Source organism: Girardinichthys multiradiatus, chromosome 6 (assembly GCF_021462225.1).
Source record: "Girardinichthys multiradiatus isolate DD_20200921_A chromosome 6, DD_fGirMul_XY1, whole genome shotgun sequence".
Classification (NCBI taxonomy): Eukaryota; Metazoa; Chordata; class Actinopteri; order Cyprinodontiformes; family Goodeidae; genus Girardinichthys; species Girardinichthys multiradiatus.
The window spans coordinates 14,962,421-14,979,354 of record NC_061799.1 but is presented as its reverse complement, the minus strand read 5'-3'; the positions used below and the strand labels follow the sequence as shown (position 1 = coordinate 14,979,354).

Genomic DNA, 16,934 nt, shown 5'->3' with positions numbered 1-16,934 from the left:
TGACGGCAGGCACCACGCTAGCATTGGGAGATTATAGAGCAGTGGCAGGACGGTGCATGCCACACCACACATGTAGAGAGATTGAGACAGCTGCTTTTTCCTCAAGAGCCCCGGATTCTGACCTCTTCACCCAGCATGTCCACTGGCTAGGTGATGCATTGAGAACAGCATACCCTGTAACCAGGGAACGCACCATCCCTAAGTTTGAATGGGACCCTAAAATTAACCCCAGGGAATACCTGGACCAGTGCAAATCCATGTGTCAAACTCGGACAGGAACTAACCCAGCTAATGAGGGGGCACAGCGAGACTGGTTCAGAGATGCTGTCCTTAAAGGACTACCCCAACAGGTGAAGGCCAGTATGGACGACAATCCTGACGACAATCCTGACATGCTTGGAGCGGACACTGGAACTTGGGATCGCCATAAGCCCGCGAACTGGGAGGAGTGTTAAAACGCTCCCTAGCTCTCACTGACTGGCATTCTTCATTCACACCCAATCTATCTTATTCCCCCTCATGTAAGACCTACCGCATTACTAACATGTCCACAGACGTTGGCACCTTGGAACATGTGCAACTTGAAAGACATCATGGCAGAGAAAAAACAGATCATCCAATGGCTGCAGCTGTAGTTCAGAGCATGCCATCTTCACTTTGGGCTGAGGGCCCCACGGACGTGGGACTCATTCAGTGCTCTCCCATCACTTTCCAGCTTAACACTGACCGACCCATTTGGAAATCCCAGTACCCTCACAAACCAGCAGCCGAAAGTGGAATTTCTGACACCATAGAAGGCCTGTGGAACGCTGGGGTGCTGGAACCAGCTGACGGCTCTTCTTGGAACACACCCATCTTACCAGTAGAAAAGAAGGGCACTGGGAAATGGAGAATGGCCCACGACTTGAGAGCTGTAAATGCAGCACTTTCCACTCCTACAGTTCCAGTGCCCAATCCTTATGTTGCTCTTACCAATCTAAACCCCGAACATGCATGGTTCACCTGCATCGATCTGGCCAACGCTTTCTTCTGCCTGCCTCTAGCTGAGGAGTGCAGATATATTTTTGCATTCACATATAAGTCAAACAGCTACCGCTACACTCGTTTGCCGCAGGGTTTTGCTCTGTCACCAGGAATATTTAATCAGGTCCTTAAGGAATCCCTCCAAGACCGTCCCCTCCCACCGAACACCACATTGATTCATGTGGATGACATTCTTTTGGCGACACCAACTGTTTCTGAATGCTTGGAGGCCACGGCTGTGGTGCTCTCACACCTAGCAAAAGCCAAACTACAAATTTGCCGGAAACAGGTGAATTTCTTAGGCAGGATGATCTCCCAGCCTGGGACAGGAATGTCCCCTTCACATCAATCTGCTGTCCTTTCTCATCCAAAACCGGTGCGGGTGAAGGACATGCTATCCTTTTTGGGACTCACCGGATACAGCAGGTCATTTATTCCAGGATACACTGACCTGACTGCCCCACTCCGCGACTTAGTGAAGAAACAGGGCATCCGCCATTTGACAGCGCCTCTAGAATGGACAACAGAAGCAGAAGAAGCATTTATTGCTCTTAAAACCAGCCTTTCCCAAGCTGCTCACTTGGCACATCCAGACTACACATTGCCCTTTCACTTGGATGTTTCTGTAACAGCACATACCACGAACGGAGTGCTGTTCCAGAAAAAGGGGGAGTAAGAACAGTGCTAATGTATATTAGCGTGATGCTTGACAACATGAAACAAAGACACCATGAATGTACCAGACATGCAGCTGGGTTGGCAAAAATAATTCAAAAAACAGCCCATGTGGTGATGGGACATCCACTACACATTTTAACATCACATGGAGTAGTGGCATTTGTCAATTCCAAAACTTTCACACTCTCACCATTGAGACAACAGAGATTGAGTAAGGTGCTGGAGGCGCCAAATATCATCTACAGCCATGAAGGGATCAACATGGCAGACAGAATGACAGAAGGAGAACCCCATGTATGCGCCGTTGAGGTAAGTGAGAAAATCAGACCAGACCTACAAGGAGAACCACTGACAGAAGCAAGAAACCTGTACACAGATGGCTGTTGTTTTAGACATGACACAGAGGGTCTGAAAGCAGCCTATGCGGTGGTGGAAGACACAGGAACGAACTTTGTGACTCTTAAGGCGGAAGGGCTGACAGACACCCAATCAGCACAGAGAGCAGAGGTGCTAGCAGTAATAGCGGCCCTAGAACTAGGGGAAGGACAAAAAGTGAACATCTACACAGACTCAGCTTGTGTCACGGGAGCAGCGCACGTGGAACTGAAGCAGTGGATGAGAACAGGGTTTAGAACAGCAGGACAGAAACCCATTAAACATGAGCCAGAAATGAGAAGATTAGCTGAGGCCCTACTACTTCCCCAAGAAGTAGCGGTCATAAAATGCAAAGGACATGATAACAGCTACACTAGGGTGGCTCAAGGAAGTCAAGCTGCAGACCAAGCAGCCAAAACCAAAGCTGGATATCTGCCCATAAATGTCTTGATGAACTCTGAAGTTGAATGGACACCAGAACCGACTCTGGAGGAGGTGAGTAGACTGCAAAAGGGGGCCTCACCGGAAGAAAAATCAGTCTGGAAGGCAAGAGGGGGAAGAGAAGACCAGGATGAACTATGGAGAAGTCCAGACGGACGTCCCATCCTACCCCCAGGGTTGACCACAGCAGCGCTGGAAGAAGCACATGGACCGGGACATGCAGGAACTGCACAAATGATGAAGAGTCTTGAGCACTGGTGGCATCCATACCTGAAACAGACTGTAAGTCATTGGATAAGCTCGTGTAGCACCTGCCAACAATTTAATGTGAGACCCACTCTGAAGCCTGCACCAGGTAAGTTCCCTGTGGACCCGGTAGCAGGTAAGAAAATCATCATAGACTACACAGACATGACTGAAAGAGTGAATGGGTTCAGATATCTTTTGGTGTGTGTGGATGCGTTCACTGGTTGGCCAGAGGCCTGGCCAGCAAAAAAGGAAGACAGCAAAACAGTGGTGAAGTGTCTGATTAATCACTACATCCCCAGGCACGGTTTTCCTGCGAAAATCAGGTCAGATAACGGCACACACTTCAAAAATGAAGAACTTAGAGAGGTTGAAAAGTTCCTGGGACTGAGACATTCCTTTGTAACAGTGTACCACCCCCAATCTCAAGGGAAGGTGGAAAGGATAAACCAGACAATCAAAACCAAATTGGCTAAAATCTGTGCACAGACCAAAATGAATTGGGTCACAGCATTACCTTTAGCTTTGATGTCAGTAAGAAGCTCAGTGAGCCAGAGACATGGGTTGACGCCCCATGAACTGCAGACTGGAAGACCTTTTCCAGGCCCAAAAACCAGGTTACCTTTTTTGACTGAATGTGAACAATCTATGTCTCACCGTGATTACTATAGATCTCTCCACAGCTTGGTTGCAGCATTCTCAAAACAGGTGGCCGCCCAACCATCCGAGGTTCAAGCCACCACCTCAGACGCGGAGTGGATCCTTCTGAAAGTCATCAAACGGAAGTGGTCAGAGCCCAGGTGGACGGGTCCATTCCAGGTCACAGAGAGAACCTCACATGCGGTGAGGGTCAAGGGCAAAGGACACACGTGGTATCATTGGAGCCAGTGTGCTGCAGCAGAGGCACCATAGAGATTGCTGCCAGAGCAGAACCTGAGGGACAACACCACCACACCAGAAGACCTTTCTCACCCAATTCAGGGGGCGGAATAATCCCCTAGGGTGAGAAAGCGTTCATTTACACCTAAAGGTTAGTCTACACCTTAGGTGCACCGTCAGATCAGTGGTCCCACCAATAGGGGCAGAATAATCCCCTGGTGACACCACTTAGCTCCAGGTCAGTCTACACCTGTGAGTGAAGACCAGGACATCACCCAGAAGAGGCGGATGTGATTGAGCTTTCCTCTCTTTCACTGGTGGTCGTAGCTGCTCTCCCACCGAAGAACTTAACTGAACATTCTGAACTTTAAAAAAAAAAAAAAAAAGAGGTCTTTTGTGTTTCACCATATTGTTAATCCTTATCTTCCTTTGCAGGTACCTTGGAAAAGAATGGGAGGTAAAAATCTAGGACCCAGGCCCCTTAAGGGTTGGGTCACGGGAGGTATAGGTGTTTTATCATTTGTCACATTGATTCTAGGTTTGTATTGTGAACTTCCTTTCCAGACATGCTCCAGTCATCCCAGGATCAATAAAAGACAATCCAAATCCCAAGGTCCAGATAAATGCCTCCAGGCGTTTGGGGGAATAGAATTAAATTACACTCTCGGTGTGACCACGACTTTCCAATTTGATCTCTGTTATCAATTGTAGCTCTTACCAAATCTCAGGCAGCACATGGTTGACGAGGCTCCACTATTACTTATGCGCTAATGTTGAACTCTCCACACACTGTGAGTCCACAAGTGCAGACACACCCACCCCTTTGTGCGGTAGGGGGTGGAGAAATACTATTTATTACAGCAGACCATGGAATACCAATATTTTTAACCCTGACCCGACACCTAAACTTGAAGCGCTAAACATATCCCTGATACGTGGTAGTTTACCAAATACCGCCTCAAACGGGCAACAGCCATTTCTTTTAACCCTTAAAGCCTTGACACACAACCCCCTAGGAACACACAACGCCCATTTCATGTTTGGTCTTCGACGAGGATGGAACACACAGAATCCGGAAGGCATCATCAAGATAAATTTCGGAAATCGTTCCAATCAGGCAGAGTCAGACAAGGGGAGGATAAAGATAGACTTCAACACCTTAAAACCCATAGAAATTATCCAGATGGCCACGGGATATACTGAAGATAACCTCTGGCTCCAATAGATAGCTCAGACTGCCAAAGAACAAAGTAAATCAGATTGTGTGGCCTGCGCGGCTGCAAGACCACATTTAACTACTGATCCTGCTCCTCTGTATCCAGAGGACCAGTGGGGTTATAGCTGTATGCTACAGCTGACTAGAGTGGCTACTCCCACAAACGGTACCACTTTGGCCAGTCTGTTCCCACCCATTGCCAATAACACCAGAGCAGGCCCTTTTACCCCTCAACAAAGAAATGGCACATACACTTGCTTTACCTTCACTTCCGTAACACCAAAGGCAAATGTAGGACAAATTCCTCGCGATTGATGTAACATCACAGTGCCAGGCTCAGTGATAGGTCCCTGGGCAAGATCAGGACTCTACTATTATTGTGGAGGTCATCGGCTATTAACTAGGATTCAAAATAATACTATTGGAATGTGTGCCATGGTTAGGTTGCAGGAACCTCTCCTTCTGTTAGGTAAAGACTTTAAGTATCTTCCCTCGAAACATGCACAAAGCACGGCTCTCACTAGGCGACGGCGTAGACATGTCATGAAGCGAAGCACAAACGCATTTGACCTGACCGAAGGCACGTCCACCTACATTGACGCAATTGGAGTCCCCCGAGGCGTACCCAATGAGTATAAATTGGCGGACCAAGTCTCAGCAGGCTTCGAAAACCTTCCCATTATTGCAGCCTTTTTTTCCGGTAACTCCCAATAAAAATGTGGACCGCATTAATTACATACATTACAATGTTCTTCGAATGGCCAACCTCACTAGAGATGCTGTGGAGGGCCTAGCTGAACAAACTGGCCCCACATCCCTTATGGCAGTGCAAAATAGGATGGCCCTGGACATGGTGTTAGCTGAAAAAAGAGTATGTGCTATGTTTGGAGACATGTGTTGTACTTTCATACCTAATAATACCGCCCCTGATGGTTCTGTCTCAAAAGCTTTAGAAGGGTTAAAAACACTTTCAGCCACTATGCATGAGCACTCAGGAATAGACAATCTGTTCGAAGACTGGATGACGGGCATGTTTGGACACTGGAAAGGGTTGATTATGTCATTGTTTATTTCCATTGCTGTTTTCGTAGCTATTATGGTTACCTGTGGATGTTGCTGTGTACCATGTATAAGATCTTTGATTGTTCGCTTTATTACTACAACCATTGAAGGGAAAACCGCACCTCCTCCTTCCCATATGATGCCTTTGCTTGCGGTGGATGCTAACGAGGAGGAGGATGAAGATTAACCCGTAAGAGTAAGTTACAGGGCGTCTGATATGTATTACTGTCTAGGGAGCAGAAGGATGGTAGAATATTATATTGGCATATTTGGACAGACTATGGAATAAAGCACGGATAGAGACTCTCCAGTTAGAGGGGTCAATACTCCCTGTCAAGACTTAGAAGGTTGTAAGCATCCTTGGGACTACAAAGGCCGGCCAGGCAATAGTCCCTGGGCACATGGCATGGCATTGGAGGCAGGGTCAAAAAGCACGATGACAAACATTTCCTTCTGCTCCACAGGTTGTAATGATTGTTAAAATCTTTTATGCAGTATCTCCAATTAGTGGTGAAGTCTTAGGAGACTTCAAAAGGGGGAAATTGTGGAGATATATTATGTGTGTGCATCATTATTATTATGTTCATAACCAGTGTGGGAAATAAAATGTATAACCTGTGTTAGTATAAGACATTGTGACCTGCAGAATTGTTATTGCACAAACTTGGCCTTGAGTGTGATGAAGCAGAAAAATACTGAGAGCTGAAGGAGTGTGTGAAAAGTAGAGACTGACTTACTCCCTGCTTATATCAGTAGATACGGGGGTGCAGGTGCAAGACAATGACTGTCTAAAAATGGTAAGCCAGAAAAAGTGTATACGTGACTACATGTGAGAAAAAAACTGTAAACAGGGCGCTGTCCCTTTTCATATGTGTTTTAATAAAAGCAATGTGCCCAGTGAGAAGCTCTGAAGTCGTCTCGGTGTGTGGCCTGATCACATGAGAGCTTCCCCTGGTCCAGGTATTTTAATTACATACAGCTGTCTCCGTGTGATCGATTTAAAATATGTTGTGAATTCCTCCAGGTTATGGTGAATAAACGAACGCGCAGAAGGCCTCTTTAAAGAGGTTCTTCAACAGATGACAAAACCAGAATTGTAGCCTCTGCTCTAATTCATCCCAAAAGGTGAGGTCACATCTCTGTGCAGGCCAGTGAGGTTTCTCCACACCAAACTTTATGCACCTGCAGCCATGGAAGTGATTGGAACACCAGAAACCATTGATATGGTGGTGTGACCCAATACTATTGGCAATATAGTGTTTTAGGATTTTATTTAGAAAAAAATAAATAAAACAAAACCATTTTTTTTTCCAGTTCCTAGTTACTGTGTGTGTAACTTTGTGTTGATCTGTTGCATAAAATCCCAACTGAGGTTCGTGGGTAAAATTCCCCTGAACTGCATATTCCAGCTGTCTCAGAGTGACAAAAGCTAAGTAAATTACAAGGATGTGAGCTGTTGTTTCTAATGCAGAGGTAAATACAAAACAGTCAGACTGACAGAATGTCACAGCAGAGCACCTTTGCAAGCTCTCATGTCCAAAGGACCTTTTCCAAAAGAAATGTAGGTAATTCTGTTTTACTTGTTTTTTTTTCATTACCAATAGGAATGTGATTCGTACTTACAATTCTTTACAACAAAAAAACAACAGATTTAATCCTAGATTTACAAAATATTAAAAGAATCATGATCTAAATTTAGTCCCCTGAACATTTTCTAGCACTCTCACATTACGTCATTAACGTCAATTTGGTCAGGGTACACTATCATTAGGAAGTGGTTTGACTGCTAGTTATTGAGTGTTGTGCACACTCTGATTCTTGTCAGCAAAATCAAGTCCAAACATAAACAGCTTTCCTAAAGTGGTTTTCTTGTGAATTTACTTTTACTGCAAGTGAAATTGAAAAAGTTATTTTGTACAAAAAAATCCTTGCTTCTATTACTACAGTTCTCTTATGCTTTGGATGATGTGTCTGAGATAGTTTAGTGGAGTGCTGGTTTGACTTTGTAAGGAAAGGTGTCAGAAACCATGAGATCATTTTTTATTGAAAAGAGTACAAATAAAGTCACTTTTTTGAATACAATCAAATTGTGCACTTGTACCTCTCTGGTTAATAACCTCTCCATATTTTGCAGCCTTGTGATGTAAGTCTCAAAGTTAGGTTGTGTCTTAATTGTGTTGTCCTACCTAGGTTTTAATACATATTAGCAGAGATAGTTAAGAATAATCTTGACATTAATCTCAAAATTAGCAGTTGAGTCATAAAGTCAGAAAGATCCATCCATAATTTTTTTATATACCCGCTTATCCTTGCAAGCTAAGTACCATTAGTTTTGGTTTGTTTCATGAAGAAAACCTCACAATTGTTGTGATCCACTTCCATTGTTTGTCTGAGTTTTCATTTGCTATTGTCATTCTGTATAAAGAAGTGTAAGATGCCATCCTTGTAGCAAAAATTGAAGTCAGGTTGTTGCATTGTTCAAAATCTCAGTCAGTAAAGAGTTAAGCTACTTTTCCTCTGCTCCCTTCTCTGACACAACAAACTAAACTGTAATTGCTGACCCACTATTTGATCAAAACTGAACAAATTCAGATTTACTGGTGTACCTTCGATCATTGTGCAGCTGCATCATCCAAATGCTAGAGAATTAATGCAAGTTGCAGTACTACTACCATGTTTGACTGTCACTATAAAGTTCCTTTTCTCAAATACTGTGTTAATTTTACAGCTGATTTAATAGGATGCGCAACTTCCAAAAAGTTGAACTTTATGTTTCATCAGAGTTTTTGGGTGAAATCTGACATGCCTTTGTGTTCTTTTTCATCTGCAGTGGCTTTTGCCATGGGATTGCTCCATAGATGACATTTTTGCCCAGTCATGTTTAAACACGAGCTGACTATAACGGTGAAGGCCAGCAGTGATTTAGATGTTGTTGTAGGTTATTTTGTGACCTCCTGATTTATTGATGAGCTGCTGAAGTAAATCTAGTTGTGCCAGTCACTCCCAGTGAGGTTCTGCACTTTTCTCTGTTTTTCCATTTGTGGATAATGGCATTCGATATTGACCGCTGGAGTCCCAAAGCCTTACGAATGGTTTTCTAACCCTGTCATCTGTTCCTTAATTTCTTTAGATCGATTCATGATGTGTGTTTATTTTTGTCAAACTGTAAAAAAAGGAAAATTAGTTTTAAAAAAAATCACACAGTAGGCACCAAGCTCTTAAAAAAAGTAAAAACAATCAGCATGTTTATATATTGTGGAAATGATAAAGGAGAATTTTAAATATTAACTGTCACATAAACAGAACAAGAACAGTTTCAACAAATATAGAACATTTTTGAGTCTTAAAGTTGCTACAAGGCTGTCTTTGTTGCATGCATCTCTGAAGGATCAAGAGGAATGAAGCCATTGACAATGATCATGGTTCATACAAAACTCTAGGAAAGAAACCATGGAAATAGTATCCGCAAACAACAACAAAAACAGACAAATAACTAGCATCTCTGTGTTTGTTCAATTTCAGTAATATTTCTAAATTGATGTCTTAATAAAATAACCAGGCCAGCTAATTAGTGCTGATGGTTTTAATTCACATCATTTTCATTTTCAGCTCAGGCACATTTTCCTCTGAATACTAAGAGCTGCCAGAATTAGTGAACTACATTAGCTCAATGGGAATCACATCATGGAAAGTATGAAGAAGACCAGTTTTGACAGAAAGCCAGAAGACATTAAAAAGAGAGCTTATTTTCTTGTTTCCAGAGAGAGAGAGAGAGAGAGAGAGATTTTCCTTTTTACATCCCATAAACTTATACGTTATTCCCCTAAAGCAATGACACCTTTTACAGTTGACCCATTGTGTCTAAATGTGTTCAAACCAAAGAAGCCTTGGCTGAACGAGCACATTCCAGACTGCATGGCATTACAGTGTGGGTGTTCAGTCCTCTAATATACTGAAGACTTTTAGTTGAAGGCTCTTTCGTGTAGCTCTATGAAATAATTGTCTGCTAGGTTACTCAGTCGTAAAACACTGAAGGGTTTATTCCTGCGACATCAGAGGCCAAACAAGGCCAGTGAAGAGAAAAAAAACTTAACTGCTACATGGGTACTAATAAGGATTTGAGCACTAACAGCAATGAAATACCTAACAGTAAAATAATTGGATTTTGCCCTACTGTACAGGGACCTAAACAGAAACCTGCTGGGCTCACCTTAAAATCAGTTGTATTGACTAAACATGAAATCCATTGAGAGCAACTCAACCAAATGTAAATAGAAAGTGAAGGTTCCTGAATCCAGACAAAAGGGCTTCCTCTCTATTCTTTTGAGAAGTGGTTGTCAGGCACAGACTGACCTTTTAGACATTTTAGGAGTTATTTTGCTCACCTGTGTGGGCTGCTGCCAGTTACAAGTGGGCTTAAAGATATTGGTTTTAGAGCTTTTGATCAGCACCTTCTTAAGTCCATCTAAACTGGCTTCACTGACAACAGTGACACTAGTATTTCTAGTGTATGTGAGGCTTGACCGTTCAGGGTTCCTGGACTGTTTTTGGTCATTCTAATTAATTTATTTTCATGTAAAGACAACTGACTTAGTCTTTCACACAATTAGTTGATGAGGACAATTATCCCCAATACAAATCCAAACGGGTCTTGGACCAGATAAAGCTGGGGGACATTAAGCTTTTTGAAGGCTTCACCTTGAGGCATTTACGCATCAGCCGAAACTTCTAATCTCTGCCTCTGAACACTTGGTGACAGCTTAGTTTTACTGCTATGCATTGTATGTGTGATTGTTCATATTGATATGTATGGTAAAATATATTTCTGTGAAGACTTTAAGTTTTATATTTATGATGCAAGTTGTCATTTCAAGCAGCACATAAATGTGAGATGTTTTTCCCAGGTAATGTAAAATACAACATGTTCCCTGAAATGAGGATGACTCAGTGCTGAGTAATTAAACCCTCAATAGTGTAAAACTAAGTGTTCAATACATTTAAACATGTAGAAAACTGATATTTTTGCTGCTTTCATGACTTAGGTTTTTATAACCACTAGACTCTCAATAAGCATAGGATTTCAAAGTTGACTATACTGTTTATAAATGTCTGGTATTACACCTCGCTTGATTTACTTTCTAATATTGCAGGGATAACAGATGTTGTGCATGTATCATTGTTTTCTGTCACTGTCCCCTTTGTATGGATAAACAGTACTGTAAAGAGCAATAATATAAATTTAATCAATCATTTTGTAAAATGTAAACTACATCAAAACTATTCTGCCTTGGACTCAGTCAATCACCTCCATCACTTTAAGTTAATCTTTTTGTCTCCCTCTCTACTAGGCTGCCACAGCCCTAAAAAACTGATAATAGAAATACATTTTAAATAGTTAAACACGGCATTGGAACATGGATGTACAGCACCACAGAGAAATTTTTTCAAACGTTAAAATGTAAATCTACAAAACCCCAAGTGGTGATTATTTTGCATCAGCTGTTTGAGACATCAGTGATTTACATAAGGGCAGACTGGTAATTATAATGAACCCACTCTGTGGTCTCAAATTACTTTTCTGTATTGAACTCATGATTTTCAAGTCACAAGGTATAATACAACCATTAAGCCTATGGCAGTGAACATTGACATGAGCTACTTTAACTATGTTTTGTCAAACATCCAGAGCCACCGTGCACAGGCGTGTGCAGGAAATGGGCTACAGGTGCCGCATTCCCCAGTCCTGGGCTACAGAGAAGCAGCACTGGACTGTTTCTCAGTGGTCCAAAGTACTTTTTTCGGATGAAAGCAAATTCTGCATGTCATTCGGAAATCAAGGTGCCAGAGTCTGGAGGAAGACTCTTCCCACAGACTTCCCACTGAGGTGCCTTGATACAGCACTCTGGGAACAGCCTATTTGTTCAGAAATTTCTTTCTGTGTCTTACCCTCTTGCTTGAGGGTGTCAATAGTGGCCTTCTGGACAGCAGTCAGGTCAGCAGTCTTACCCATGATTGGGGTTTTGAGTGATGAACCAGGCTGGGAGTTTTAAAGGCCTCAGGAATCTTTTGCAGGTGTTTAGAGTTAACTTGTTGATTCAGATGATTAGGTTCATAGCTCGTTTAGAGACCCTTTTAATGATATGCTAATTTTGTGAGATAGGAATTTTGGGTTTTCATGAGCTGTATGCCAAAATCATCCGTATTAAGACAATAAAGACCTGAAATATTTCAGTTAGTGTGCAATGAATCTAAAATATATGATGGTTACATTTTCATCATGACATTATGGAAAATAATGAACTTTATCACAATATGCTAATTTTTTGAGAAGGACCTGTACAGTACAGACCAAACGTTTCGACACACCTTCTCATTCAAAGAGTTTTCTTTATTTTCATGACTATGAATATTGTAGCTTCACACTGAAGGCATCAAAACTATGAATTAACACATGTGGAATTATATACTGAACAAAAAAGTGTGAAACAACTGTAAATATGTCTTATATTCTAGGTTCTTCAAAGTAGCCACCTTTTGCTTTGATTACTGCTCCGCACACTCTTGGCATTCTATTGATGAGCTTCAAGAGGTAGTCACCTGAAATGGTTTTCCAACAGTCTTGAAGGAGTTCCCAGAGATGCTTAGCACTTGTTGGCCCTTTTGCCTTCACTCTGCGGTCCAGCTCACCCCAAACCATCTCAATTGGGTTCAGGTCCGGTGACTGTGGAGGCCAGGTCATCTGGCGCAGCACCCCATCACTCTCCTTCTTGGTCAAATAGCCCTTACACAGCCTGGAGGTGTGTTTGGGGTCATTGTCCTGTTGAAAAATAAATGATGGTCCAACTAAACGCAAACCGGATGGAATAGCATGTCATTACAAGATGCTGTGGTAGCCATGCTGGTTCAGTATGCCTTCAATTTTGAATAAATCCCCAACAGTGTCACCAGCAAAGCACCCCCACACCATCACACCTCCTCCTCCATGCTTCACGGTGGGAACCAGGCATGTAGAGTCCATCCGTTCACCTCTTCTGCGCTCCATAAAGACACGGTGGTTGGAACCAAAGATCTCAAACTTGGACTCATCAGGCCAATGCACAGATTTCCACTGGTCTAATGTCCATTCCTTGTGTTCTTTAGCCCAAACAAGTCTCTTCTGCTTGTTGCCTGTCCTCAGCAGTGGTTTCCTAGCAGCTATTTTACCATGAAGGCCTGATTCACACAGTCTCCTCTTAACAGTTGTTCTAGAGATGTGTCTGCTGCTAGAACTCTGTGTGGCATTGACCTGTTCTCTAATCTGAGCTGCTGTTAACCTGTGATTTCTGAGGCTGGTGACTCGGATGAACTTCTCGTCCACAGCAGAGGTGACTCTTGGTCTTCCTTTCCTGGGGCGGTCCTCATGTGAGCCAGTTTCTTTGTAGCGCTTGATGGTTTTTGCGACTGCACTTGGGGACACTTTCAAAGTTTTTCCAATTGTTCGGACTGACTGACCTTCATTTCTTAAAGTAATGATGGCCACTCGTTTTTCTTCACTTAGCTGCTTTTTTCTTGCCATAATACGAATTCTAACAGTCTATTCAGTAGGACTATCAGCTGTGTACTGTATCCACCTCCTGCACAACACAACTGATGGTTCCAACCCCATTTATAAGGCTTGAAATCCCACTTATTAAACCTGACAGGGCACACCAGTGAAGTGAAAACCATTTCAGGTGACTACCTCTTGAAGCTCATCAACAGATTGCCAAGAGTGTGTGGAGCAGTAATCAAAGCAAAAGGTGGCTACTTTGAAGAACCTAGAATATAAGACATATTTTCAGTTGTTTCACACTTTTTTGTTCAGTATATAATTCCACATGTGTTAATTCATAGTTTTGATGCCTTCAGTGTGAAGCTACAATATTCATAGTCATGAAAATAAAGACAACTCTTTGAATGAGAAGGTGTGTCCAAACGTTTGGTCTGTACTGTACTTAAAATTAATGTTACCTGAGGCATTCAGTGAGCTGATGAATAGTTAAATGTTGCTGTTTGGTCTCAAGTTAAATCAAAGTGTGCTTGTCAAGTAAAATTAAGATAATCCAACCAAGGACCAACAAGATGGATCCCTAAAATATGTGTATTAACTCTTTTTAATTGTATCATTTGTCTGTCACATTCGTAATCAAATTTAAACAGAGGAAATAAGCTTAATGTTACCTTTATCATTTCAGCAATATATATTCCACATGCACACACATCAGCTTCAGCAAAACGTGAGTTTATCAAAGACACGTAGCTACAAATTCTATATTAAGGGCATAGATCCAAGTTTTCCCTTTGAATTGCCTTAATCTATTTAGCCCCTTTGTTCTGGAAACGGAAATGCCAGTTTGATTTGACCCTCTAGCTTATTTGTATAGTTGAATGCCAAGAATCAGTAATTTTTGAACATTTTTAAACAAAAAATCTAGCTTCTAACTGATACTATACCAGCTGATGCAGTAACAACATTTTATTCTCCAGCTCCTCTGCAGGCAACCATTGATCAAGTAATTGTCTCTGCCTTTCCAGATCAGCCTTTCAATCTGTGATTTACATGTGTTCTTCACACCTCAGCATCAGGTGAAAGGTGCTGACAAAGAATGGGGGTAAAAGTTGATTCAACGAAAGTTCACCTCTCATCCACTTTGGGTGATAGTAACAAACCTGTAAGCCAGAAATGCACAACGAGTATGATGTAGTGACACGAAGTGAGCCAAAGACCGCAGTCACAGCAGATGGTGTGTGTGTGCAAGCAGAGCAGCGCAATTTAATGATTCCTCCAGTGTCCATCTAATCTGAAAAATATGTTATTTAGCATAATCTGACACAGATAACAACATGCTGAGTATGATGCACAAACACTTTCCTTATATTTTAAACCATTTTTGCAGTGTGCATGTGGGCAGTAACACACTCAGTAAGGCAAACATGAAGAAAGTCTTCAACATGCATCTTTTGCATATTGTTCAGGTGAATGGTCTCACTGAGTGATATGCTACGCCTCTGGTTCTGCAATTCAAGGTGCTGTTCTGATCGCTTGTATGATGTGAAGGACAAAAGTAATCAGTAAAGTGGTTTGTGCTAGTGTGTTAATTGCACTATGAAATGATCTTAGGACTGCTTTAGTTCAAAAACTTTCATTTTAGGTTAATTTGTCTCTCTAAATCACCCTTAGAAGTGAGCGGGCACATGGTTGTGTGTCTCTGCGTTGTCGTGTGAGGGACTGGCAGCCTGTCCAGGGTGCAGCCCGCCTCTTGCCCGATTACTTATTGACCATGCTTGGATAGATAAAACAGGCTTATGATGTAAACTGCACAGGGTCTATAAAGCCATCCAACTTTACCAGCTCTGCTTGCAAGTGTGATTGCAAGTTGAAAGAAAGCCATTTCGAATCTTTCCATTTTGTATCTCAGAAATTCTGACTTCCATGTACAAATAGAATGGAGCTTTATAGCAGGACAGAATCAATTGTCTTTCCTAGTGTCTCACTTCAAAGCTTAGTTTTTACACTTCTTCCCACCCAAACATCTCAATCACACATACAGTTAGTGCAGGACAGAGGAAATACCCATCACCAATACCATACAAGCTATACACTTCCCACTCCGGTGCAGTGTTTACCTTGCCTCCCACTTCCAGCTACCCCACAGCAGACACCCACAAATAAGATCAAAAGAATTTGAGGAGGGCTGGCCCATGGCCAAACAAACGAACCATCACTCTCCCATCGAGCTGTAGAAGAGGAGCAGCAGGCAGGGTGGTGGGGGGGTGGGGTCACTGAATGATAACCCCAACAGCACACACAGGTGTGCTAATGGTGCGTGAAAAGGGGGCTGAGTCATATTGTAGAAATCACAACTGAATTGTGAGAATACTATTATGCCAGTTGAATAATTCTTATACCTCACTGCTATCTGATATATACATATTTTAATTGCATCTTAACAATCACCATTATAACCTGGAAGTAGACTTTCTGCTCATTTAAGTTAAGTGCTTTTTGTATTCCTAGTAAAATGCATTAGTTAGCAACAGAAACTCATGAACATTTTTCACAAGGTGTTAGTATTTGCTTTTGGTCATTATTAGAATATTGAATGACATGTAATTTCTCCCACCAGGCCATCACCATATTCTCTTATTATAGCTTGAGACAGGTCAGCCATTCAGTGCATGTTATGCATATGCTCCAAAACAATCCAACATATGTCCCAAAAGAAATTAAACCTTTAAATCTTAAATTGTTGAAGTGCAGTGTCTTGTAAATCAAATAATGAAAGGTCTATGGTTGTACACACATATGTGCAGGGTTAAAGCTGCTATCATAGTTTCAAAAAGGAGACAATGATTCCTACATTTATTAACTTATATTAAGAACTGCATCAGCACAAGGAATGACAATATTTCACGCTTCCAGTGAAGCATCTGCTGGGTCAATGCCCTCCTTTTCATTATTTAGGGAGTTCATTTAAAGAGAAGATGTAAAGAAAGAGGCAAAGCAGCAGGAAACTTACCCTCCATAGGCTCCAGGGCTCCAACCATCCTGCACAGCAGGGCAAGGAGCAGAGCAGGGGACCACCTGCGGAGATATAACAGACACATACTGGGAGCTGTTTTTGGTCAGATTTTAAGGTACACTCAAAACATTCAAAAGAGGAGAAAAAATGTCTTTAATTTGAACTTCTCATGGACTGCAATTGAAACTAATGCATAAAGATCAAATTTTAATAATAATTCCAATGCACTCTGAAGTGTAGTTGCCATACTTGGTGAAGATCTTTCTTAAAGTCATCCAACTGCAAAATATGAATTCTAATATTAAAACAAATAACTTCTTCTTACCCCTGACACATTTTGCCAAGTAATAAAAATGCTGCTTTGGAAGGCAATTCCAATTACACGTGTGTGATGAAACTCCAGCAATCTCTGTGCTCCCTCTGTCCTCCGTCACCGTGCAGACCTGAAGTCACACCGCAGCTCTCTCTCTCCC

The 16,934-nt window shown here is 42.1% G+C and overlaps 1 protein-coding gene across 1 annotated transcript in view; it reads right to left on the bottom strand.

The window, feature by feature from the left end:
* Window positions 1-16,934, bottom strand: part of LOC124870305 (collagen alpha-1(XV) chain-like) — an 89,905-nt gene extending 72,971 nt beyond the window's left edge. The window contains exons 1-2 of the mRNA XM_047368906.1: window positions 16,787-16,934; window positions 16,459-16,523 (exon numbers count right to left, since the gene is read on the bottom strand). Coding sequence (XP_047224862.1) covers window positions 16,459-16,523; window positions 16,787-16,797 — 76 coding nt within the window. The 5' untranslated portion in view covers window positions 16,798-16,934. The remainder of the gene's footprint in view (window positions 1-16,458; window positions 16,524-16,786) is intronic.